Source organism: Scleropages formosus, chromosome 15 (genome assembly GCF_900964775.1).
Source record: "Scleropages formosus chromosome 15, fSclFor1.1, whole genome shotgun sequence".
NCBI classification, from domain to species: domain Eukaryota; kingdom Metazoa; phylum Chordata; class Actinopteri; order Osteoglossiformes; family Osteoglossidae; genus Scleropages; species Scleropages formosus.
Window position 1 is genome coordinate 8,864,954 of NC_041820.1, and position 25,799 is coordinate 8,890,752.

Genomic DNA, 25,799 nt, shown 5'->3' on the forward strand with positions numbered 1-25,799 from the left:
AAGTGGTGAGAGTCTTTGCCTCTAACTCCAAAGGAATGGGGTTTGGATCCCAGCCCCCTGTGCCGCATCGCTGAGCAGGGCATTTACCCTGAATTGCTCTGGTATTAGCCAGCTTTAAATGGATAATTAAATTAAAGTATCTTCTTTAAAAAAATCCAACATTGTAAGTCACTTTGTAATAATTGTTTAAACATTTTATTAAACATATATTAAACATTTACCTATTTAGCAAATGCTTTTCTCCAAAGTGACTTCCATTGAACTCTATCTAGTGTTATTAGCTCACACACCTTATTCACCGTGGTGACTTACACTGCTAGATACACTACTTACACTGGGTCACTCATCCATACATCAATGGAACACACTCTCTCTGTCACTCACACACTATGGGGGAACCTGAACAGCATGTCTTTGGACTGTGGGAGGAAACCAGAGCACCCCGAGGAAACTCACACAGACACGGGGAGATCATGAAAACTCCACACAGATGGAGTGGGGATCGAACCTACGTCCTCTCGCACCACCCAGGTGCTGTGAGACAGTAGCACTACTCACTGTGTCACAGTGCCATGCAATTATAAAATAAATGTATAAAAATAGTATGTATTATTTCCATTGCATGTGATTATTATCTGTCGAAATAATTTATTTTTACTTAATGAAGCGCCTGTAAAATAGGTGGACAATTGTTCCTCTCAACAGAGTTGCTCATTACCTATGAGGAGGTTTTGAAAGTCTATCCTGGATAATAACTGATCACCAAATGGACTTTCCTGGATCCCTGTGGTCTACAACCATCGAATGTGAAGCGATCTGCAAAGCACCAAAACGTTACCCAGAATGAAACCGAAGGCAGGGATCCCGTGTCGGAGGCGTGCTGCTATTTTTGGGCTCGGTCTCAAGGTCCCAAGGATCCCGCCGGACGCCTCGTTACGTGCGCAAGCAGCCAGCGATGGCACCGGCGACAAGTTCGGAGGCAGATTATGTCAGATTATGTGTTCAGGGCTGACGGCAGAACAGAAGCGCGGTGCCATCTTTGTGTCATTTGCATTGCAGATGTCCTCGGTCTCGGAGAATTAAGCCGTGCCCGTTGCATACACCCCCACCCATCCACCCACCTCTCAGCTTCAGCAGTGCTGCTTTGGCTGAAGCAATTTAGATGAAACACCTTCTCGCGTTCATCAGCGGAGTGCTGAGGCTCCAGCACTATATGAACATCGGTTCGAGCGTTTATTTATGTGACTCTACGTACAGACATTGCATATTTCCGGATTTATGCATAATATTTATTTTGCCTGACCACATCCGCAGTAATGTCTTTAGCAGAAGTCCAGTATTAAAGAAAAAGCATTATTGATTTTTTTTCATAAATGATGCATTATGTTTTTAGATAATTATATATATTTTTTCCCCCAGAAATATGAAATATGAATGCATTTTCCTGTCTTTTATCTGCACACAGTGAGACAGCCAGCTAGGGAGCAAGTCAACTGCGGCTCACTGTCTATTATCATTTACTTTGTCTGCGCTGTCTCTGTTTTAGGAATTAACTTGAGTAATTGAATTTTTATTTCTCCTTTGATGCCGAAAGTGAGAAATATGATTTTCCTTTTATTTTTTTGACTCTGGAAGAGTAGCTGCCTGCGCAGTGTGTGCTCCTTTACGCTCAAATTGTCGATAGGTGGTACTTGATCCCAAAAGCCTGCAGCAAAACTGCCGGAGCTTCCGCTGTGCCCATTCTCAGTGCCATTCCTTATTGGGCTTATGGGATGCTGTCTGTTTTGAGGTTTATTTTAGCATAATATGACAGCTAGGAAATGGAAACTGCTATCACGGATGGCGCTCCCCTTCATTCATTTTTGCCACAAGAGCTGATTAGATAGAGAGGGGAAAAAAAAACACACACACACATGCGGGCGCGCGCATACACACCCATGCAGGGTGTTATCAGGATTACCGGCAGAATGGAAAGCTGTAGCAGAAGGGCATGGGGCTGTGCGAATGGAAACAGCTGGGTGGGGTATCAGACTGAGGCTTATTGCCTCACACAGCTGCTGGCCATGGCCGCTTCATTATCTCTTATCCTCACTGGAAGTTTTAAAGTGTGCTCAGTTTCCACTTGGCAATAGAGGGAAATGGAAGGAAATAGAGTGAACACGCTGTCTAGATACGAGTATAGAAATATATTTATATACTCTCGCTAATGTCTTCAGTAACTATTTCGTATGCCTAATTACAAGAGAATTAGCCCGGCATGACCAATTCCTAATTAATAATGAAAATCTAATTTCTGGGATCTCAGAATTTCTTTTTATTCTTAAGCATTTCTGTTCACTGAAAATTAAATTTGTATGTAGTGAAGATATAATTGCTGAAAATTGTTTCCCCCAAAAGGGAATATTTATTGAATAATGAACACTGGTGTTCGAAATTTAGAATAAATAATTTAACTGCCCAGAAATGTGTTTGGCACTGAAACTTGTTTAAACTTGTAGAAGCAGGTAGACAATAAAGTAGTAGGGGTACTTAGATGTATATTTGCATATATGTACATGTATGTATAGGAATATGTATATATATATACTTTATAACAGTGCTTTGCAAGGTGCTTTCCTACATCTAATAAAAACCTTATAAAGTATATATGCTTCCTTTATGCTCTTTTTTTGTAGGAAATGTAATGCAATGATTGCAGAAAAAAATATAGAAATAATAACATGTCTAGGAAAAGAAATTAAATAGTTAAATTAGTAACTTGCCACCCTCATCTACACGTAAGTATTGCTAATTGATAAAAATTATACCTTCTTAGAACTTTTGCCAGAATTTTCTGTATTTGTTTTAGGATAACTTTTTTTTTTTTTTTAAATAAAAAAATGAATGAATGAATGAATGAATGAATGAATCTATTTCACATACTAAAGAAAGAAATTGTTAAGCTGAAGAAAAAGACATTTAAAGCCATTCATTGCATTGTACTCTATGGAATGAATGTATATTAACTTGTTAATCAGTCCTTTTGTTGCATCTGATTCCAATAAAAGACAGATTCCATACAGTCTTGGTGGAAATAAGACAATACTGCAATGTCATTAGTCTCTACTTGGCTAATTATGTGTGTGCGTAGGGAGAGGGAGGAGAAAAGGAAGACAGACACTCTGTTGTTAGCAGAATATCATGGCTGTGAGCACATTATAAATAAAAATGTCAGTCTGGGGAAAAAATGCTTCATAATAAGTAGAATTTTACATTTTATGAAATATAATTTGCATGCTGTGTGGGTTTCGGATCGCAGAGTTCAGGATTAAAAATCCCAACAATGAAAATATTGCAGTCTCCTTTGCACTTCACCGTATGTGGAAAAAAGAAAAAAAAAAACGCATACATAAATATCTCGGTTGCCTGTCCTATCCAGCTGCTCACATTTTTGTCTGTGGGCCTGCATTCCACAATGTGCATCAAAATTCTGGACTTGTTCTCCACCTCCCACCTTCTGGTGTGTGAGCTGTACAGGCCTGTCAGTATTGAGTTGAACCGAGTTACCAGTGCTGAAGTAGGGAAAAAACATGTTTTAAAAACATGGGAAAAATTTGTATATTGCTCTTTCACTTCACTTTAACAGACTTGTGTCCCGGCCAGGGTTTACCTTGCCTCCAGGAAAGGCTCTGAACCCCCATGACCCTGAAGTGGGTAAGCAAATTTTGAAGATGGATGGATGGACGTATGGATGGATGGAAGCTTAAAATAAGTTTCAAAGATTTATATGATTTTTGAGAAAAATAAAGTATAAAAGCAGAAGTGTCTTTGGCATTGAATTTTCCACGCTTGATTATGAACACTTCAAGTGACTCACCGCTTAAGTCCCTCGACTCCTTGTTTTGCATGGTTGCTAGAAGAGTTGCCAGCATTTAACGTCTCCCCAGATATCGCACCTCTGGCAGCAGAGACAATGTAGATAACACTTCTGCACTGGTTGCACAGGATGATATTGGGGCACAAAGCGTTTGCTAGGCAATAATCCAAAAACCGGACGTGATTGGAGATAGGCGACGGTGAGAAGTTCCAAGGTCTTTAGAAGAATGAATCAAAGAAGGGGTGGCAGGCGAAAAGATAAGTAACACCTCTTCAGATAAGGCTTGATGTATGTTTTTTGGATGTGGTGGAAGAAACTGGTGAACAAGGAAGTATAGATCAATGGGTACTTAGCATCGGAATGATATCAGAGGCAAAAGTCTGAAGGAGACAACGGGTCAAGACAGCAAGTGTGTGCTGGTGGATTAGCAGCAGGTGGGCGACTGTCTGTCTTTGATAGTCTCCATTTCCTCGTTACAGCTCTGCGTCTGGCTCTGTCTGTAAGCCATGTGGAGGAGGAGGAGGACAAAGAACAAGAGGCTCGCAAACAAAGGAGCTATGGGCAGGGTTGAAGGAGGAGGCTAATGCCGATAGCAGAGAAAAGATGGTGGCAGAGAGGCTGGAAATTTGGTTTCTGAACCTCTGACGGCCATCGCGGATCACAATGAAGATCTCCTTGATCGAACGCTGCAGCAAAAGTCGTTTTGTCCTCCGCTCAGTTGGTTTAAGCATTGTAGTAAAACCCATGTTGCACATCACCTAACCCTACTATAAATTCTTACAAAACGACTAACATCTAAAATTTTTGTAATCATTGTTCAGGACTACAGCTTTCTTAGTAACGATTTATTAAAGTTTGTCACCGTTTTATCAAGCTAAATGCGTTAAGGAAGAACACACGTATTGTACATTTCATTTAACTGCAAAGCAGAGATCAGAGTGTGTTCCAGGGTGTAACTTGACTCCGTTTACAAGTGGATGATATCATTTTTACCAAGAACAAGAACGTGAGTGAAATTCTTCAAGGAGCTACCCTGCCCTATTGTGATGGAGACATGGAGCTCTTTGAGAATGCAGGGAAAGATACTGCCATACATGTCTATTAGATATTAGACACTTTCAGAAACTGCTTTGCTGCAAAACCTCAGGAAAAAGGTGAGTCGGTGCCACTGCCCAGATGTTTCCCCCGGTTTTTGGTTAGACATGTTTTGTTAGCTTCACTGACATTTTATAGCGACCTTTAACACAAAAAAAACCAACCACAAAAAGGAGCGGGTGGTTGATTTCCACCTTGTTAAAGAATCTTTGCGCCTGCAGATGTGGAGCTTTTTACTCCTACGAGTACTTGGGGTCCATATCAACAACGAACTGGACCGCCCTCATTCTCATTCACATTTATTCATTTAGCAGATGCTTTTCTCCAAAGCAACGTACATTTCGGAGATCAATAAAAAAGTTGATTACACTGACAGAAGGGTAGGTGAAGATGCAGAAATGTGATTCTAGAGTACAGTCAATGCGGGATGGACACACTGTATAAGAGAGGACAGAGCAGGTTGAACATCCTCAGAAGCCTCAGGTCTTTTAACCTATGCCATATATGATTCTGTTGTGTGCGGGGGGGGGCTCATCTCATCTGGTAAACACCTGCAGACTCATCAAGCTTGTGAAAAGCAAGTTCTGTCAAGGGTTTGAGTGCTCAGTGGAGGAAGAAGTTAGCATCAGTTATGGACAATGGCTTAAACCCCCTCCATGAAGTGATCACCAGGAGCTCCTTTAGAAGCGCTTCTGGGATCCTTCTTTCCAACAGCCCCCCCATCATGCCACGAGGAGCAGAGTCTAGTGCACCAGTAACATATAACTGTCTATTTTGTTTGGGTGTAAATTGCAGTACCTCGAGTTATGTGCCATGTGTTCAACTGCTGTGCAGGTGAATTTACCTGTGGGAATTAATAAAGTACCTGTCCAACATTTATTCATTTAGCAGACACTTTTCTCCGAAGCGACTTCCAATGAACTCTATGTAGTGTTATCAGCCCACTAGGCTTACTCACCGCGGTGACTTACACTGCTAGATACACTGCTTACAATGGGTCACTCATCCATACATCAGTGGAACACACTCTCTCTGTCATACACACACTATGGGTGAACATCATGTGTTTGGACTGTGGGAGGAAACCCGAGCACTCGGAGCAAACCCACACAGACACAGACAGAACATGCAAACTCTACATAGACTGAGCAGTGTTTGGATGTATATCCTCAGGTGCTGTGAGACAGCAACACTCCTTGCTCCAACACCCCAAGAATTAATTACATCAACATTTATTTAGCTGACACATTTCCCCAAAGCAACTTCAATTACTAACTCATCTACAGAGCTGGGAAATTTTACTGGGGCAACTGAGGGTAAGTACCTTGCTCAACAATAGAGCTGGAGGTGGGATTCAAACCTGTAATGTTTGGGTCTAGGGCAGTAGCTCTAAGGAGGTGGGGGGACAGCTGGTAGCTTAGTGTTTAGAGCTGATGCCTGTGGACCCGAGGTCACAGGTTTCAGTCTTACCTCTGGCTGTTGTCCCATGAAGGGATTGCTTGCTTATTTACCCTATTCGATTACTTACCCTAAACTGCTCCAGTAAAAATTCCCCCAGCTGTATATATATATACACACACACACACACACACACACACATTTTCTGAACCGCTTGTGCCTTGTCCCATACGGGGTCGCGGGGAACCGGAGCCTACCCGGCAACTCAGGGCGGAAGGCTGGAGGGGGAGGGGACGCACCCAGGACGGGACACGAGTCCATCGCATGGCACCCCAAGCGGGACTCGAACCCCAGACCCACTCGAGAGCAGGACCCGGTCCAACCCACTGCGCCACCACTGCGCCCCCCCCAGCTGTATAAATGGGTAAATAATTATAAGCACCTACACTGTAAGTTGCTTTGGAGAAAAGTGTCAGCGACATGAATAATGTAATGAAAACCAGTGCTGTCCTGTCCACAGAAGATGTCCATTTGTGAAACACTTCCAATACGGAGGGGTCGGAGTTTAAAAAAAAAAGGGGCGGGACTAACAGCTCCAGGTCCACGGGATGGATGTGCAGAGGAGCTGCAATAACCGCACCAGTCGGAACAGCGCAAAAGCTGTCGGCTCCAACAGCGCCTGGCTGGTGAAACGTAAAGGGGGCGTGGCCAACGGGACCGGAAGACGTAAAGGAGCGTGGGCAAGGGCACCAAAACATTGAGACGTAAAGGGGCGTCACTAACAACTGCGGGACGGAAAAGGGGCGGGACTAGGAGCGCCAGGTCGGCATGACGTAAATAGGGGCGGGGCTATCAGCGGCAGGTCGGCGTGCGAGGCCGTAGTAAACGGGAAAACCTTTTTGGGAATGTTGAGCTGCACGCGGACAGTGAAGTAGATCCCAAGCCGCGTAAGTAAGAGCGAGTCGAAGGAGCGGCTGCGTCGCTGAAACAAAGGGATACGTGGGAGGAGATTAACACCTTTGTCCTTGGCACCGGAATGGGGGGGGGGAGCTGACGCGAAACGTGCTGTCTGCGTCGTGGAAAGGCTCGCGACCGCTCGCCCCAGTCACCCCTGAACTTTAGTCGTCGCCGCGCGACTCTCCGTCCGCGTTTGCACGTGCGCACTCCGTCGTGATCGCAGCTTCGTCGTCAACCGGGCAACTTCATTGCGAGAGCCCCATGTCCGAGAGTGCTGAAGCGCTGTCGCCGGATGCTCGAGACTCGCGAGACACCTGGGCAGTAGTCGAGAAGTTGCAGCTTGCGCGCGCGCGCACCAGTCAGTCAGTGGCGATGCCGACGCCGGGCTGCTCCGCACCGCTCACCGTGGACGGACGGTAGCGCACCCGCGTCTCTTTATTTTTTATTTTTTTGCTTTAATCCAGGTTTGCTCTTGCACTTTTTTTTTTCTTCTTTTTCCCCCCTTTTTCAAGCAGTTTTCGTGCATTACAACCGAAAAAAGCCTGTTGTTGGGAGCAGCTGTCCGTGCCGCCGGGATCAAGAACGAGAACCGTTCTAGTAAATGCCAAAGCTCTCACCAGTCTCTAAAGTCACGTTTTTGATCCGCACTCCGGTGTTATTTTTAGAAAGTTACTTTTTGATGTTGCACTAATTTGGGCCGTTGCAAAGAACACGCAACAGATTAAAGCTGCACTCAAACTTGTTACACTGTGTGTGTCTGTGTGTGTGTTGGGGACGGGCGGATCAGGGCTTCTCTGTGTGTGTGTGTGTGTGTGTGTGTGTGTGTGTGTAGTTGCGATTCCTGTCTCAAAAGCTCTCGATCTTGCGCAAAGCACTTTTCTTCGCGGCGTAAATCGAATCCTAATGAACATAAGGAGATCGGAGCCCATCAGTGTGACGCGTAATGAGAGATCGAGGCCCAAAGCGCATCACTTGGATGAGCTGCCTTGCCTGGGGAACAGTGAGACCTTTCCGAGTTTCGGTCCCAGTTTAGGGTCTCCCAGCCCCCCAGACACCCCCCGTTCCCCGCACTGCATCTCCCGCATCGGGGAGTACGTGTTGTTGGAGGTGCTGGAGGGCGATCACGTGTTCCGGGCGGCCCACGTGCACAGCGGAGAAGAGTTCACGTGCAAGGTGAGTTGAGTTGCATAGTAATTGCGAGGAGCAGCTATTAAAGGGCTTGGCTTTCACACGGCTCGCTGTGGCCACCTGTGATTTTCCCAGGGTGCCTTGCTTTGTCTCATAGGGACAGCTGGTCGTGGAGAGGTTAGAGCTTGTGCCTTTGGACCCGGAAGGTTGCAGGTTCGAATCCCACCTCTAGCTGTAGTGTAGTACCCTTGAGTAACGTACTTACCCTAAATCACTCCATACTCAGCTGTATAAATAGGTAAATAATTAAGTGGCTTTGCAGAAATGTCAGTTAAATGAATAAACATCAATAATGTTACATTTTTATATGTTCTTTGTCACTGTAATGCTGTGATTTTATCTTATGTTGTTACACATTATTTTTTTTATGTACTAAGGATATATTAAGGTTAGTGACACATGCCTTCATAGAAGTAGTAAATGCTGTCGGTGTCAAATTTCTGACATTTATCAAATATGCTAATGTGGAGGGATTATAGAAGATACATTGATATAGGGATGGCAGTTTTTTTGGGTGGTGTGTTTAAACTGTGGGTACAGTTGCAGGTGTCTGCAGTGGGGCAACTGGTAACGTAGAGGTTATAAGTGCTGCCTGTGGACACACAGGTTGTAGGTTTGAATCTCGCCTCCATCTCTAGTATCATTGAGCGAGGTACTTACCCTCAATTGTTCCAGTAAAATTACCCAGCTGCAGAAATGGGTAAATAATTGTAAGTAGCGTAACATTGTAAGTCTCTTCAGAGAAAAGTGTCAGCTAAATGAATAAATGTACCTGGCTTCTATGGTTATGCTATATACAATTTTCTTCACTGTTAACTAACTAGTGTCACCCCCTGTTTTTGTGACATGAACATGTTTTGGTGGGGGGAAAAAAATGACAGTATAGAATAGCACCATCAACAACACATGGGACTGTATGCTGTGACTTTGTTCAGTTGGTAATTCTCACCGACCCTCATTTTTCAGGTGTTTGATGTGATTCGATATCGGGAGTCGTTGGCGGCCTACTTCTGCCTTTCTGCGCACAAGAACCTGAATCAGATAGTAGACATTGTTCTCGGGGACACCTTGGCCTATGTGTTCTTCGAGAGGAGCCGCGGAGACATGCATTCCTTCATGCGGACTTGCAAGAGGCTGCAGGAAGACGAAGCCGCCAGACTGTTCTACCAGATAGCATCTGCCGTCGCTCACTGCCACGACGGTGGACTGGTGCTGAGAGACCTCAAGCTGAGAAAATTTGTCTTTACGAATCAGGACAGGTAAGGTTGCTTAAACTACGAAGTAAACGCTGCCAGCTGGGCTGGAGAAAGGTGCCTGCTAAATAAAGAATAAAAATAATAATAATAATACCATTTTGGCAAATTATGCAATGCTCTAGGGAACAAGGACATGAACAAAGTGCTGCTTTAAAAGTACATTTGAAAGGAATGATTCTACCTGTTTCTGGTGTACATGTTGCAATTAATGTCCTCGCTGGAAGGCAAGCTGTCACATTGTGTTGGACACCAAACTACGAAGCACATTGACATGACTCAGTAAATTAGTCAACGGTTTACCCTCCAATTAACTAGCTATGTAATTTTCATCGATTGGACTGTGGAAGCTTGGAATTTGTCATCCAACTATACCTTGATTTGTCTAATTTGAGTAAAAGGTTTGAGGACCACAACTATTTGTTTCTAAGTTAAAATACATGCCTCTGACAACCTGTAATTTCAAGTTCTTGTCAAGTTCTAAACTGGTATCGGTTTGGAATTGTTGCTTGGCAACCGAAAGCGAAGACCGCCCACTCCCTTCTCCGTGCTGTGCCGAGTTGTAAAAGCCCTTTCATTGATATTTATTGGCGGCGCGGGCAGCCCTGCAGCAACGTCCGTGGTTCGAATCGGCGCTGCCCCTGACGCGGCTGCTCCGGGGGAGACGATGCCCGCTCCCGCGGGGGTCTGGACTCTGACCCAGTAACATTTGTCCTCCGCATGGCGGAGCTGCAATGTCTTGACGCCTTCTCCGTAGCAGCCCAACAGTTTTAGTGTGTCCTTATGGTACCCTGTCTCTCAGATCTTTGCCTGCTGTTATCAGAGATTGCTTGGATGCCATTGCTTGCCATGTTATATAATTGGCTGTTGCAAGTTTCCTAGGAAGCGAGCGATGGTGAAGTTTCCACAAACTCTACAGAAATGAGGCAGAGCTTCACTGGGTCACCGCTGCAAGCTTTTTTAATAACAATTCATAAGCCATATACTAATAGATGGGTAGGTAAATGGGTACCTTGACTGATCCCAAAGGAGATGGCTTGGGTCTACAGTAGCATTTTTACAGCAACACAATGACAGAAGATGCTGTAATAAAAACAGGAGTAAATAAATGTCACACTTAGACAAGTATAACAGGGCAAAAGTAGTGCAAATAAATAAAAATAGTACAGGCAGCTCAGTAGCACCCTGGACCAGTGCGTGGACTCATAGAACCCAGTGGCTGATGGCGGGAATGACCTCGGATGGCTCCTCCGAGCAGCACAGCTGGATCGGAGGAGGTGAAAGCGCTCCTTTGTTTAGCCAGGGTGGTGTGCTGAGGGTTAGAGTCCTTGTCCATGATGGACAGGAGTTTTAGTTCTCCTCTGCACCGGTTCCTCCAGACAAGCTCCCAGGAACGAGTCAGCCCTCTTCATCAGTTTATTCCCTCTGCTGGCATCACTTAGAAATGGGTAGAGTACTATCATAGTGCAAAGTCAGCCATCATAAAAAGTGAAAACTAATTGGTTATAAAATAAGTTGTCTTAAGTTGCTCAATGTATATATTTTACTGCTTCCATAATTGCTGGAAACCTGTTTTGTTGGTGGCGTGATGGTGCAGCAGGTAGCGCTGGTGCCTCTCAGCACCTGGGTGGAGCAATCACTCTGTCTCTCTGTATTGAAATGAGTTTCCTCCAGGTGCTCTGGTTTCCTCCCACAGTCCAAAAATGTGTGTTTCGGGTGAATTGGGGAGTCTAAATTGCCGTGTGTGTGAGTGATTGTCCTCCAATATACTACTATCCCATCCAGGGTGTACCCTACCACATAGTGTTTCTGGGATAGGCTCTGAACCACCGCCCCTCTGCTTTGGATAAGTGGTTATTGGTAATGTGTGATTGGAATATTTTTGGGGTAAGAAGTAATTGAAGCACCACCACAAGATGAATGGAAAATGTTGTACTTTAAATTTATGCTATTTATTTAGCAGACACTTTTCTCCAAAGCAACTTCCAGTGAACTCTATGTAGTGTTATGAGCCCACACACCTCATTCACCAAGGTAAAATTACACTGCTAGATACACTACTTACAGTGGGTCACTCATTCATACATCAGTGGAACACACTCTTTCTGTCACTCACACACTATGAGGGAACCTGAACAGCATGTTTTTGGACTGTGGGAGGAAACCTGAGCACCATGGAGGAAACCCACACAGACATGGGCAGATCGTGAAAACTCCACACAGATGGAGTGGGGATCGAACCTACGTCCTCTCGCACCACCCAGGTGCTGTGAGACACACCCACTTTGAGTGTTGCATGCTGTATTTTTACTGCGGTGATAATCGCTGCGAGTTGATCTGTTGTTTGTGTTCAGGAGTCTTATTAAGCTGGACGGCTTGGAGGATGCGCGTGTGCTGGAGGGAGACGACGACTCCCTGTCGGACAAGCACGGCTGCCCGGCTTACGTAAGCCCCGAGATCCTCGACGCGAGCGGCTCGTACTCCGGCAAGGCGGCCGACGTGTGGAGCCTGGGGGTCATGCTGTACACGATCCTGGTGGGCCGCTACCCGTTTCATGACCCGGAGCCCGGTTCGCTCTTCGCCAAGATACGCCGGGGGCGCTTCAGCCTCCCGGAGACCCTCACCCCCAGGGCCAAGTGCCTGATACGCAGCATCCTCCGGCTCGAGCCCGCGGAGCGCCTTACCTCCCGAGAAATCCTGGACCACCCGTGGTTCTCCTCCAGCGTCCCCGCTCCGGCTCCAGGGTGCGGCGCTGCCGAGGAGGAGCCGTCGTCGTCGGATCAGCTCGTGCCCCACGTGGATATGGAGGAAGAGAAGTTCTTCGGATGAGCGCCGAAGTCACGACGGGCTTCGCTCGGGGAACAAAGCGGCAAGGAGTCACGCGGCAGGAAATCTGTTCTTGCCGGATGTCTCAGGCGAGGTTGATCTTTACTTGGTTAGAAAAAAAAAAGTGAAGCACAATTATTTATTTATTTTTCTTTTTGTACAGCGCCAAGGATAATAAAAATGAGCTGCTCACATCAGTCTTAACTGGGTATTTGTTAAAGCCCCTTCGCAAGATAGTAGGTATCACCATAAGTAATTTTTTTTTTTTTCCATCTGTACATTAGCCATTACAATTTATTCAGGCTTTTTCCCCCTTTGAAATATGTACTCTTTGATTAATAAAAGAAGGTGCGAGCGTAACGTTCTGTAAGCCGTCATTTGTTGGCATTACAGATGACATAATGTCCTCTACGTTTCTAAGGAATGCAAAACCATCTTTTAAAAAGCTTTAAATTATCTGGCTGCTCCTTGCGACTGCCACCGAAACCGAGGGACTAAAACATTCATGCTGTGCTCCGATTCTTTTTTTTTGTTGCCGTTATTTATTAACGTATTTCATGCGGGGTTCAAAAATGACATGCACTTATTTGAAACGGTGGCGTAATAATGTGCTTTCCCAACACATCACTTAAATCTGTATAATTTTTGCATGTTTCTTTCAACCCAGTGCTGATATTTTATTTAAATGTAAGTTGACTGAGGCTTTTAAAAAAAAAAAAAACTCTATTTCGTGTTCTATATATAAAATGCATGAGAGATACATGGAATAAATGTCAAGTGAATGGGGTAAAAGTAATCTGAACCCTTTATTAAACATGTCAGATTTTAGTAGTTGATTAGTGCCTATACTGTATGTTTCTTTCACCTTTTTTTTTAATTGTTGGTGCATTTTGTGTAAGTTATTTCAGGAGCATCTGGGACGCTGCGTACCGATAGTTCAGCGTTCTCAAGGTGTTGCGCCGTTTTCGGTCACGGTAGCGGTTCCGATTGGCACGGGTGCGAGCTGTCGGTGGGTACCGTGCCAACGCTCAGCAGTGTACGGTACCGGCGAAACGTGTCGGGTCGCCCGATGGGCGCCCGTGCGGGACGAACCGGACCGAAGAGCGGAAGCGAAGCGACGCGCAAGCGCGCTGCGTCTCCGGGAACTTGCGCGGAAGAGCTGGGAGGACGCGTGGGGTCGGTGCCGGATGAAACCGAATACCGAAATAGAGGAAAACTCACTTCTCGCTGCGACTCTACTTTCTGTAGAAGCATTAAGACACAGGACAGAATTGCTATTTTTTCTCCTCATGTACCTCATCATGAGAGTGCGTTTTTTTTTTTTTTTTTTTTTTTGTGAGATGATTGGTATGCATGGGTACATTGCGGTGTTTCAGTGTTACTTAGCTTGGTGTTTCCTTTCTATATGTGCGATGCATCTCCCGCGGATGCTAAATCGGGCCTGGCAAATGGAACGCGTGCTCTAGGAAAGGTCTGTAGGGTTAAGAAACTTTTTGTCGTTTTAATATTTTGCGTAGTGTTTTGTTTTTAACCTGAACAGAAATGACTTATTTTGACATACGGGACTGGTGCTAATGATGAAGAAATAATATATTTGTTTTGTGTGAAAGGTGGATGATTTACTACTGCCTTGGATATTTTGATTGTAACCTGTATCAATAAATGGTTTGCCCCAAATCCACTGCCAAACACATCCTCGCTTGAATTTATTTCATTCTATTAATGATATGAGTGTCCAGTAATTTTTTGTGCTTAGAAACAATACTGTGACTGGGTGCAGTGGGGCTCCTGGGAAGTGGGAGTGGACATCGGTTTGAATCCCGCTCGGTATATATGGAGTTCGCATGTTGTCCCTGTGTTTAGGTGGGGTTCCTCTCGGTGCTCTGGTTTCCTCCCACAGTCCAAGGACATGTTTCGGGTGAACTGGTGACTAAATTTTCAACGTGTGAGGTTTTCCTCTGATAGACCAGTGCCCAGTTTAGGGTGTACCCTGCCTTACACCCTGTGCTCTTGGAATAGGCTCCGGACCACCGCAACCCTGGTTTTGACAGTTGTTACTGATATTGAATTCATTGATTTAATCCTAAGGCCATGCAGTAGTACATAGTTGAATGACACCACTAATACCGATGTAAAATCAGCCGATCACAGGGTTATTATGTAGATGACATACAGTATGTTAAAGATGCAGTTGTGTAAAAACTGGATATTGTGGTTAATCGACTGCATCTCAGTTTTCTTCTAGGAAAGAAGTGCTGAGAAACGATCTATAAATGTGTGCTGGCAGCGTCTGGTCCTGCGCCAGGCTGGAACCCAGCATGCCCTGGTCCAGTGGAACATGAGCGCGCAAACCCAATTAACTCCCACTCCGCCTTCTCGGCACAAACTAGGCAGCTTCCGAAAATACAGTAAATTCCAGTACCACTCCATTTACCAGCTTTTTATAACAACATCATATATCCTCCTACTGTCTCCATTTGTTCGTTCCCGAGTTCGCTGTCAGCAAGTGGCCCCACTGGGAGTCCGTCTCTGCATCTCAGTGATCCGTTGTGTATCCTGGTACAATTACCACGCTGGGCCCGTTGAGTCCTCCGTGTGGCATGAGGTCATACACGCCTAAGCCTGCTAGGGGGTGTTAGCATCCCCCCGGGTGGGTCAGTGAGGTGAGGGAGGTGAATTTCAGAAGTTCCCATGTGAGTCAGTGCTGCCAGTATGAGTGGTACCATTATAGAGGGTGTGTTGTGAACAAGGGTACGTTTATATTTACATTTATTCATGCAGCAGACGCTTTCCTCCAAAGAAATATACAATTCAGCCTATTCAAAGGTAGATTTCACCATAGACAACGAGCTTCAGCCACAGACGTGAGCGCTTGCAGCGCAGTTTATTTAATAGCACCATGTCTGCTGTCATACATTACATGGGCTGCCTGTGCAGCTGAGTCTGAGAGGGAATAGAAATATGATCATGAAAGAGGTGGCTATGAAATGAAGGATGTGTTGAGGCCCTGCTTGAATGCCAGATGGGATTCAGCAGTTCTGAGGGGCACAGGGCGCTCATTCTACCGCATCAGAGGCAAAATGGAAAGCGGATGGGCTTCTGATTTTGGACTTCTTGTGAGTGGGGTCACCAAGCAACCAGAGGTGGAGGAGGACAGCACTCTCCTGGGGCCCTGGGAGGTAATCAGGTCCTGCAGATATCAGAGTACTGATCCTTTGAAATAAGCTCGGGGTAAATCTGTCAGCAGGTGGCGTATCGATTAGAGCTGCTGCCTTTGGGCTCAGAGGTTACAGGTTTGAATCCCATCTCTCGTGGATGTACCCTCGAGCAAGATAGTGACTGTCAAAATGACCCAGCTCCCTACATGGGTGATTGCAGGTTGTTTAATGGTGTAAGTCGATTTGGTGAAAAGCATGAGTTTGGCATCAATGTGCTGCAGAAAGGGGCACTTATCTCACTGTCCCTTTAAGAATGGAAACACTGGGCACAATCTTGGAGAAGAATCAAGGACAAAGAGCTTCTGCGAGGAGCGAGCTAAATAAGGCTGGCATATGTCGCCCGAAATGAGGAAAAAAAAACCTCACATGCTGAAATTAACTTCCTAAAAGAGAATCACTGTGGGTGCTCCATGACCCCCCCGACCCCCTGCGCCACAACAAATAGAAAGTGGAACTTGCTCTTAGTGCCGTTATTATGACATTCTTTGATGTTCATACCTAACATTTAGTTTCGTTTTGTTTTTGCTGCGAATCAGTGTTAGATATTCGGTGAAGACATCATACGCTGCGCAGTTTAACGTATGCTCATTTTAAGCGGTATTCCTGAAACAAATGAATGGCAGAGAGAGTTAAATCAGAAAATATCACTGAGAAATAATGGGCGGTATGTCACCTGGCCTTACATGAACAATCGTATTATTTATTTCTTTGTTTCACTAAGATAACACATGCAGATTTAAGACAAATCAGGGAGGATATCCAGATAAAAGTACACTTTTGACACCTTGGATCTGAACTTGTGGTTCTGTAGCAGTCTCCCACAAGGCTGAAGCCTTAAATTAAAGGTAATAAAATATGACATTAATAAATACAGCATGTTATGCCCCTTAGTTACACTTGTGACACATTTTCAGCAAAGCCTTTTCTCACATAATGCAATATTTACGGCGTTATATTCAGAAATGCCACATGCTGTGAAATAATCAAGCTGCCAAGCACCAGCTGTCTGTTACCGCACTACATTTTGTTTAAAATTTTTTGCTACTTGCTTCTTTTTTAATTACAGTAGGGAGCACTTTTGTCTTTTCCACAACATTGGTTTTGCTGATTGCAGTATTGACTGGAGGTCTTTCAGTGTTATGAATATTAAACACTAAGACAAAACAGCAAGGCTGATAATCATTAATGCATCTGCACGGTGGCGCGGCGCTACAGCGAGTAGCGCTGCTGTCTCACGGCGCCTGGGTGGCGGGAGTGGACATGGGTTCGATCCCTGCTCAGCCTGTGTGGAGTTTGCATGTTCTCCCAGTGTCTGTGTGGGTTTCCTCTGGGTGCTCTGGTTTCCTCCCACACTCCAAAGACATGCTGTTTAGGTTCCCCCATAGTGTGTGAGTGACAGAGTCTGTTCCACTGATGTATGGATGAGTGACCCAGTGTAAGTAGTGTATCTAGCAGTGTAAGTCACCGTGGTGAATAAGGTGTGTGGGCTCATAACACTACATAGAGTTCATCAGAAGTCGCTTTGGAGAAAAGCATCTGCTGAATAAATGACTGTAAATGTTACTTCATGCTGGATCACATATGTAAAATAACCCAGTAAGGAGGTTTCAATCCTCTTTAATTGTTTTGATGACAGAGAGAAAAAAAGTGAATAAAAATGTCACCGCAATTTAATGAAAGATAATAAAAATGGCACACCCCTAATTCTGATGGCTCTTCCGATGCCTGGGAGGACTTCCGTGACACTTCCATTCATACATTTAATAATCATCCAACATTAATCACGCTGCAGGTCAAAAGGCCATCAAGAGATTATCAGTATGGTGGGTTGTCAGCTGTGATGAAGACTCTTCCTTTGCTGAGCTTATGTCTTATGAAAAGGTTCTTTGCACCATGGTAAAGTCATGGGACTTCATTCATTCATTCATTCACTCATTCATTCATTCAATGTGCTTCTAATATCTTCTATACTACCAGGGACATGGTTACCAGCAGATGGCGCCCATCAATTACAAATTGTGACATAGTATACTCACACTTGGGAGGCCAGAGGAACGTGGTTAAAAAAAAGAAAGAAAGAAAAGAGTGAAACAAATGAGACTGCAGCCACCTCCACTGCCAGACCGCGCATATCATGAAAGATCATAATAACGACACCGGAGAGATTTCTGCCCGACCCGCAGCCGCTGAATTGTGGAGAGAAGCGAGCGAATGAAGCGGTCGTTCCACGTGTCCTCAGAAAGGTCAAATTTGTCCAGCTGAGCGTGTTGCTGATCCAGTACTGGAGCTGCGCTGATGGAGCCAGTCATTCCAATCACCGCAAGTGGATTTTCACGGTGACTCCAGGATAAACGAGCAAGGCCGCGTTCTTAATGTGATATACGATCCCGGCGCGCTGGATCTAAAAGACAACGCATTAAGGGCTGCGTTCTGAGCATCCGTCGTGCAACTGTAGTGTTCATTATAGTTCAATAACGGGAAAATGTGCCCGAACGGTTGCGCGTAACGGGCAAAATATATTATAAGAGCTGCTATTGAAAGCCATCATCGGGGGGACTGTAGTGGTCTGGCTAGATTGAGTTGATTGAAGATGGATGATTGCATTCATCAGTGTGTTCCAGCAGCAGAGGCGCGAGCGTCTCGAAATTGCGTGATGATACGGCCGAGGGATTAGTCTGGAGGGGGGGAGGAAAAAAAAAAAAACGTATAGGCCCACCTCCCAGGCCAGCGCTTCTTTCTTAACCACCCTGCCAAGTGTTTTAACATAACATTTACCGCATCCACTGTATAATCCAGCACCCTTTGCTGCCATTTCCTCTCCACCGTGACGTTATTCTGATTGCACTTCAGGACGGCCGCCTCGCTGCCGAGGGGAAATTCAGCTTCTAACTCGGGGGGGGGGGGACGACGGTGACACGCGTCGCGGGAGTGACGTGCGGGCCGCGCGGCGCACCTCTAATGGCGCGCGAGCCGGGAGCGCGTTCTCCGTAATGAAGGCGTCACTGACAGCGTGTTCGTCGCGGGAGAGCTCTCCCTTCGAGCCGAGCATCCGGCAGCCTTTATTGCTCCGCTTTCAAGAAGTTTCCCTCGCCGAGGCCCGGGGAACTGTCACGGAGTCGGGAAACTTTGGGAAATGTCAGACGCGCCAGATTTTATTAGTCGTTTATGGGCAGCCGTGAGGGGTGGTACTTCGGGGAATTGTAAAGGAGATCAGCTATCATGTTATTGTAAAAGCGTAGTAGGCAATGAGGTTATGTCAAGAAGTGCGCGCTGGAATTTGCCCGCCCCCCCCCACTCACTCACACACAAACACACACACACCAGCAGTCTATGGTCCTCTCTATTACGATGCCTTACGATGCATGATTTCTCTGCCTCTTCTTGCTGGGGGCACGTGGCCACAGTCCCGCCACGCTTCTGCTGGAGTTTGTATGCAGGTGATGCTGCGGGTGTCGCAGGACCAGGGCCCTGTGGCCTGTGCAGGGGAGGGGAAAACTGTTTGCAGTCACCTGGCGTAGGGTAATAGAGCAGCGCCGTGCGCCGTTACACTAAGCTGGGAGTCCAGGCTCTGGCAGTGCAAACAGAGCACGGCTGTCATGTAAAACCCCACATTGTTATTTATCTTCGTTTTGCTCCAAAACCGAACGTTTACCGCCGGTGCGTCTTGTGCTTCGACTCGGCCGCCGTTCGGAGGTACGGAAATTTCTATTATCGGCACATATTTATCTCGATGCCTTTACAAAGGTACGCAGGAGGAGAGATGAAAAGGATGAAAATGGGAACGGCGCACTATGAAAAGTCTCTTTAAACAAACAAGAATCATAAATGCCTCCCCTTCGTTTGAGCCCCCCCCCCCCAGCACCACTATTATTTGTCATTATTCAAAAAGTAGTCACAATTCATGTTAAATACAAAAGGCAAAGTGAACCTTGGAAGCACTTTCTTTGAAAGGCTCCTTATAAAACTTTCATAACTCCTTTTTAGCTTTTTAGTTTATGTAGGACACCGAATACAGAGTGTTGCTGACAACTTTAAAAATAATTCATTTTCAACATTCTGACAAGTCGGCGGTGCTGTGGGTAAAGGGTTCGAGCGACCACGAGGATCAGGATTCTCGTTTAAAGGAGTAGCAAGGCTGCGCCCTTTAGCAGGGTGTTGAAATTGGTCTTGAGTCAACATCTAACTTCATACAGGAGTAAAATCCTTCAAATGATTCTCCTGATCAAATGAAAAAAGAAGAAGAAAAAAAAAACCTTTGTGCCAATCAGCATGTTGAGGAAATCTCCGCGCAGGAAATCACTACACATTAATCTTCTGGACAATTAATTGGAAGTGTAATCACCGGCGTGTCACGTTGCGGAGGTGCGTCTGCGAGGTAAAGACCAGGGACTGCCGACTCATTAGGATGTAAATCACAGTTCGTGAAATTGCCGAGATCCCGAGTCGGACCGGGATATTAGAGCCGCTTGTCCATTTGCGTCTGTTTCGGAGAGGACCCTCTCCACGTTCGGCTGTCACATTATCTCCAGGTACAGAAATCACAGCACCAAATTGCCCGTCATTTTGCCTTATCAGCTCGCAGCCCCAGGCAAACTGCTGTTAGAGCCATCTGTTAATTTGTTTGTCCCTCAGTAATTTTATTAGTATTTCCACCATGTTTCATGTTTGCGTTAAAAAAAAAGATATTTCTCCAACCCCCCTACTTCTTTTTCCTTGCATGCCTGGACTTTAAAAATCCCACGATTAATATTTTGAAATAAAAGCAATTTTCCAATAAATCCCTTTCTATTCTGAGAGGACTGTACATGTAACACTTCTCTAGAAAGGTGCGTTTGCTCGGAATTGCTCTGCGCTCGTCTTCAAGTGAAAAAGAAGGATTTAAGCAGGTTTCAACAAACTAATCTATGCATTCATCCATCCATGATCAATAGCTGCTTCTCTAGTTCAGGGTCATGTTGGTCCAGGGTCTTTCCCGGAAGCCCAGGGTATAAGGCAGGGTGTGGGCAGCATGGTGGCACAGGGAGTAGCACTGTTGTCTCACAGCACCTGGATGGTGCGAGAGGGCATGGGTTTGATCACCGCTCAGTCTGTGTGGACTTTGCGTGTTCTCCCCGTGTCTGTATGGGTTTCCTCCGGGTGCTCTGGTTTCCTCCCACAGTCCAAAGACATGCTGTTCAGGTTCCCCCATAGTGTGTGAGTGACCCATTGTAAGCAATGTATCTAGTAGTGTAAGCCACCACGGTGAATAAGGTGTGTGGGCTCATAACACTACATGGAGTTCATTGGAAGTTGCTTTGGAGAAAACATGCACACACACATTGGCTGAAGCCACATATCCCAAGCAGGGTCACAGCAAGCCAGAGCCTAACCTAGCAACACAGGGTGCGAGGCTGGAGGGGAAACACCCAGGAGGAGACGTCAGTCTGTTGCAAGGCACCCCAAGCAAGACTCAAACCCCAGACCCACCAGAGAGCAAGACCCAGCTGAACCCGCTGCGCCACCATGCCGCTGCATCTCCCTGCTTTGGGAGAAAAGCATCTGCTAAATAAATACATGTAAATGTAGGATGCAAGGCAGGGTTCACCCTGGACAGGATGCCAGCCCATGCCTCAGCAATCACACAGGAGGCAATTTTAGATTTACCAGCTCTTCCGGAACACACATTGGAGGAAACCAGAGCACCTGGAGGAAAGCCATGGGAGCACGAGGAGAACAGGCAAACTCCACACAGCTGGGTTTAGAACCCAGAACACTGGCACTACCCGCTGCAACACAGTGTGGCCCTTTGAACAAATCTTAACAGACTTATTGTTGAAATGACCTGTGAAATTGGTGTTGACCGTTTAATTAGCTGTTTGTAGAAAGCCGTGCTGCCGCGCTCCTTATTGGAATGCCTCACACACACACACCGCGCCTTGTCCTTTTCCTCGCGTTCGTCCCCGTCCGATGCTGCTACCCACGTTCCCTCCGGCATCCCAAACCTTTCAGGCGGCTCCTGCAGGCCCAAGATTGAACGTGCGCCCCCCCCCAAATCCTCCACCTCATGCCAAGCGAGGTAAAACAAAGACGACCATGAGGAGGCGGAGAGCGACCGCATTCGGTTGACCCACCTGGCCCAATTAAAACAAATGGAATCGATTACTCCCGGGAACGGCGTTTCCCACCGCACTGGAGGAATTAATTAACCTTCCAGAGTATTTTAACCCCAAACTCTATCGCGTCCGTGTCCCAGGTAGAAGAGCAGCCGAGCTGAAGCTACCCACCCGTTTTTTTAGCGAATCCAAAAGAGCTGTCTAGGTGGCAGTCAGCTCAGTAGTTAGGTGTTCCTATGTGTCACCAATTAAAAATAAAAAATGACAAATGGCATATTGCCCATCCAACCTCACACGTATTATCTTATTTTCTACTGTCAGGTTCTTCCTCTTCGTGTGTCTAAGAAAAGCTACTCAGCGTAGGCATGTATGTATCACTGTATACTCAGCATTTCGCATTTCCGCATGCATTTGCCATAATCTTAAACGTTTTAAAACAAAAACAAATGGGTATTTTTAGCATGCGCTTAAAGGACAGCTGGTAGTGCAGTGGTTAAAGCTGCAGCCTTTGGACCTGTAGGTTCAAATCCCCTTTCTGTCTTTAGTACCCTGGAGCAAGGTACTTACCCAGTTTAAAAAAAAAAAAATACCCAGCTGTATAAATGGGCAAATAATTGTAAGTAGCTTAACACTATAAACCGCTTTGGAGAAAAGCATTAGCTAAATGAATAAATGCAAGTAGGATGAAAGAAGTGTCCCAGTCAAAAGGGAACTGTGGTGATTTGCCACATCTGTCATGCTCATAAGCAAAACTAGGAAAATGAAACTGCAGAACCAAGAGGCATTAAGAGTCATCAGGAGAATGTAGAGAACATCCATTTATATCCCTGCTGTTACATATAGCGAAAGGCATATTAAGGATGTTTGAACACAATGTGCCATTCAGGCACTCAGTAAACACACCTACTGAGCTTCTTATGTTTTTATGGATTTTAAAAAAGCCTGATTTTTCACTGTTGCAGCAGGTTTATTTTGTAACAGCATCCACACACTGCCCCCGTTTTTCTCTGCTGTTGGAATCATACTTTTAATTATAAGCAATATGCCAATCAGTGCAAAATTAATGAGGGTCACAAAATGTGAGCAATCTTTATTTGGCAAAGCATTTTTCTCTTGTTTTCCTTGCTGACAGCAGAAATTCTATAAAATTCATTTTTTAATTGCGTGAGAAGCTGAACTTGCCAAATGACAAAAAGATCAACAATGCGCTGATTTTTGATGTTAGCGTGCATTCAGCATTTGCGGCTTTGCACACACACACACACACACACACACACACATTTTCAGAACCGCTTGTCCCATACGGAGTCACGGGGAACCGGAGCCTACCCGGTAACACAGGGCGTAAGGCCAGAGGGGAAAGGGACACACCCAGGACGGGACGCCAGTCCGTCGCAAGGCACCCCAAGCGGGACTCGAACCCCAGATCCACTGAAGAGCAGGACCGGGTCCAATCCACTGCGCCACTGCGCCCCCCCTTGCGGCTTTGCATTAAATGTAATCCTTCGGTTATATTTTCGACGTAGAAAACTTATTTTTTTCCACTCCACTCCACGAGACATTATGTGCGGACCAATGGAATAATGGCAGCAACAACCTTCGGTGCAGCCAAGTTAAATGTTACACATATTGGAAGAAAAGGCATGTTTATTCCTGCTGCAAACGACTTCCTATTATGAATCAAAACAGCTATTAAAACTTTTTTCCATTGCAGCCTTTTAATACTGGATTGCAGGGCACTGCCATTTCTAAAGTTGCTATGCAGTAACAAAAATGAAATATATTTAAAACTCACTTTCAAACTTTAAGGACATCTATTCCCTCGACTTAGAATATGTGCAAAAATGCTCTTTAAGATTCAAACCCCGCTATAGAGGTACATGTACGAGTCCCTCTCCATAGGCTCGGCAGCAGCAGAAATCTTGCAGGTTTCCACACGTGGGACATCCCCGAGTTTACCCTCCGGCCCAGCACGTCAAGAACACGGTATAATTATTGTTTATAGCAATTAATTAAAAACTAGGACAGTCGACAGCAAGCCCGTGCAGCACGCTGATCCCCACAATTCTTCCCAGCATCAAATGTGACTCTGTGGTCTTCTCCTGTTAGGCTTGCAGTCAATTACCGCATTCCCATCATTTCTTAGGTGGTGTCATTGCATTTCATTGCATTTCACCATCATTTCGCATCTACCCACCCCCCTAAAATACGGAAATGACGAATGCATCCAATGCATGGGTCTTCTCTGAAGGTCCCGCTCAAAGGATTGCAACGATACCTCGTCACGAGCTAAGGCAAGAGCTGCTAGTGAAGGGCGTGAGTCCACCTGGTCAACCTGGTCAACATCTGTATGGAGTGAAAGCAAATGAACGCACGAGTGTCCTACGTATCTGAGAACGGGTGTTGCATTTTTAAAATACCACGTACCGATTGCGTGGGGCGGTGGGCAGCGCTGCGGCCTCACGGATCCTGGCCTGTGAGTTTGGACCCGGGCTCAAATCCCACTCGGTCTGCGTGCTGTTCGCATATTCGGCCCATGTTTGTGTGGATTTCCTCCCACAACCCAAGGACATGTTTTCAGGTGAGCTGATATCTCTAAATTACCTGTGATGAGTGTGTGTGTGAGAGATTGTCCTTCAATGAGTTATTGTCCAGTCCAGGGTGTACCTTGTCTCATGCCTTATGATTCCAGGATATGCTCCAGACCACTGTGACCCTGCGCTGGACAAATGAATAATGTATACATAGCATAATAAATGGTGTATGGCATCTATGTATGAGTGTGTGTTTGCATGTGTATATAAGAAATATGAAGACAATTTCACCAGAGACATCACGAAACAGTTCCACCCTAGCTGCGAAGACACATGGGCTCATTTCCCCACAAAACTTCTTAACTGAATACATCATAAAAATAAAATCAGCTTCGGCTAAACTCACATTTTTGACCAATACTGTATGCACTTGTTTTTTTTTTTTTAACTTGTGTATGCCAAGGATAAGCCCCGGGGGGGTACCTGGGGGGGCAAATGCGGGAACTCACCTGCGCGCACGTGCCACCGATCGACTCTTTGTCGCGCATCTCAATCAGCGTATTAATCCAGGCAAAGTGTCCTTTTCCGTTCTCCGTTATCCCTGTTCTGCCTGCCTCTTGACACTTTTGACGCATTCGTATTTCCCTATATCTGCGCCCGAGATCCTCTGAAGGAGCCATGCAGATTAGAAGCGGCAGGCCGGAGGTGCACTCGAGATGTCCAGCTGCAATGCCCTTTTGCGCCTGAACCGCAGCTTATCATTTCACTTAGCCGGCCCTCGTACGGCACATCTGGAGTACGGAGATAATGGTGAAGTACTCTGCTTCTTTCATCATGATGATAACCTCGCCACATTACGAGGGAAATAGGTAGACTCATTTTGGATCGCCTGTGGGAAGCATAACAAGATTTGGGAAGATACTGAATTGGGGTTGGCTGTTGCCGCGGCCCCCAATGTGGGGGGGGGGATGACACGACAGCATGAAGTAAAATGCCGAGGAACATACTGCGGGTGATTTATCCTCTTTCCGCACGGACCGTTTTTGTGCTCTCGGGTCAGTTCTTGCACCATGTTTGAGGCTTATTCCCAGCCCTTTTCTGCGCTGAAGAGCTTTCAGAGTAACACACTCAGCGCTTGAAGGGTTCACCTCTTTTTATGAAGAAAAAGCTCCTTTCTCTTAACTAATACTTCCTCTTTTTTGTTATATGCCTTTTCATATGCTGCATGTTAGTGCCTTTGTGCTATTATACAACGCTTCTCCATCTGAATGCTGCTGCTAGATTTAAAAACAATTACATTCCTGCTCATGACACTGAAGCTGTTTTATATATAAAAAAAAAATGTAATTATTCAAACGCAGCATTCGATCAGACTGGGCATG

At 45.6% G+C, this 25,799-nt stretch overlaps 1 protein-coding gene across 1 annotated transcript; it reads left to right on the forward strand.

Annotated features, from left to right (window-relative positions):
• Positions 1–8,148: 8,148 nt before the first annotated feature.
• On the forward strand, positions 8,149–13,267 carry LOC108938464 (tribbles homolog 2-like). Its single transcript, XM_018759064.2, has 3 exons — positions 8,149–8,479; positions 9,461–9,753; positions 12,102–13,267. Exons 1-3 carry the CDS (start codon positions 8,210–8,212, stop codon positions 12,574–12,576), a joined length of 1,038 nt encoding a protein of 345 aa, XP_018614580.1. The 5' UTR covers positions 8,149–8,209; the 3' UTR covers positions 12,577–13,267.
• The last annotated feature ends 12,532 nt before the right edge of the window (positions 13,268–25,799 follow it).

What these genes read in the sequence shown, in the direction of transcription:
- LOC108938464 (XM_018759064.2), top strand. Translation starts at nt 8,210, where the DNA reads ATGAACATAAGGAGATCGGAGCCCATCAGTGTGACGCGTAATGAGAGA. An exon ending in GAGAAGAGTTCACGTGCAAG is followed by an intron (nt 8,480 to 9,460) that starts GTGAGTTGAGTT and finishes CTCATTTTTCAG; the next exon opens with GTGTTTGATGTGATTCGATA. An exon ending in GTCTTTACGAATCAGGACAG is followed by an intron (nt 9,754 to 12,101) that starts GTAAGGTTGCTT and finishes GTTTGTGTTCAG; the next exon opens with GAGTCTTATTAAGCTGGACG.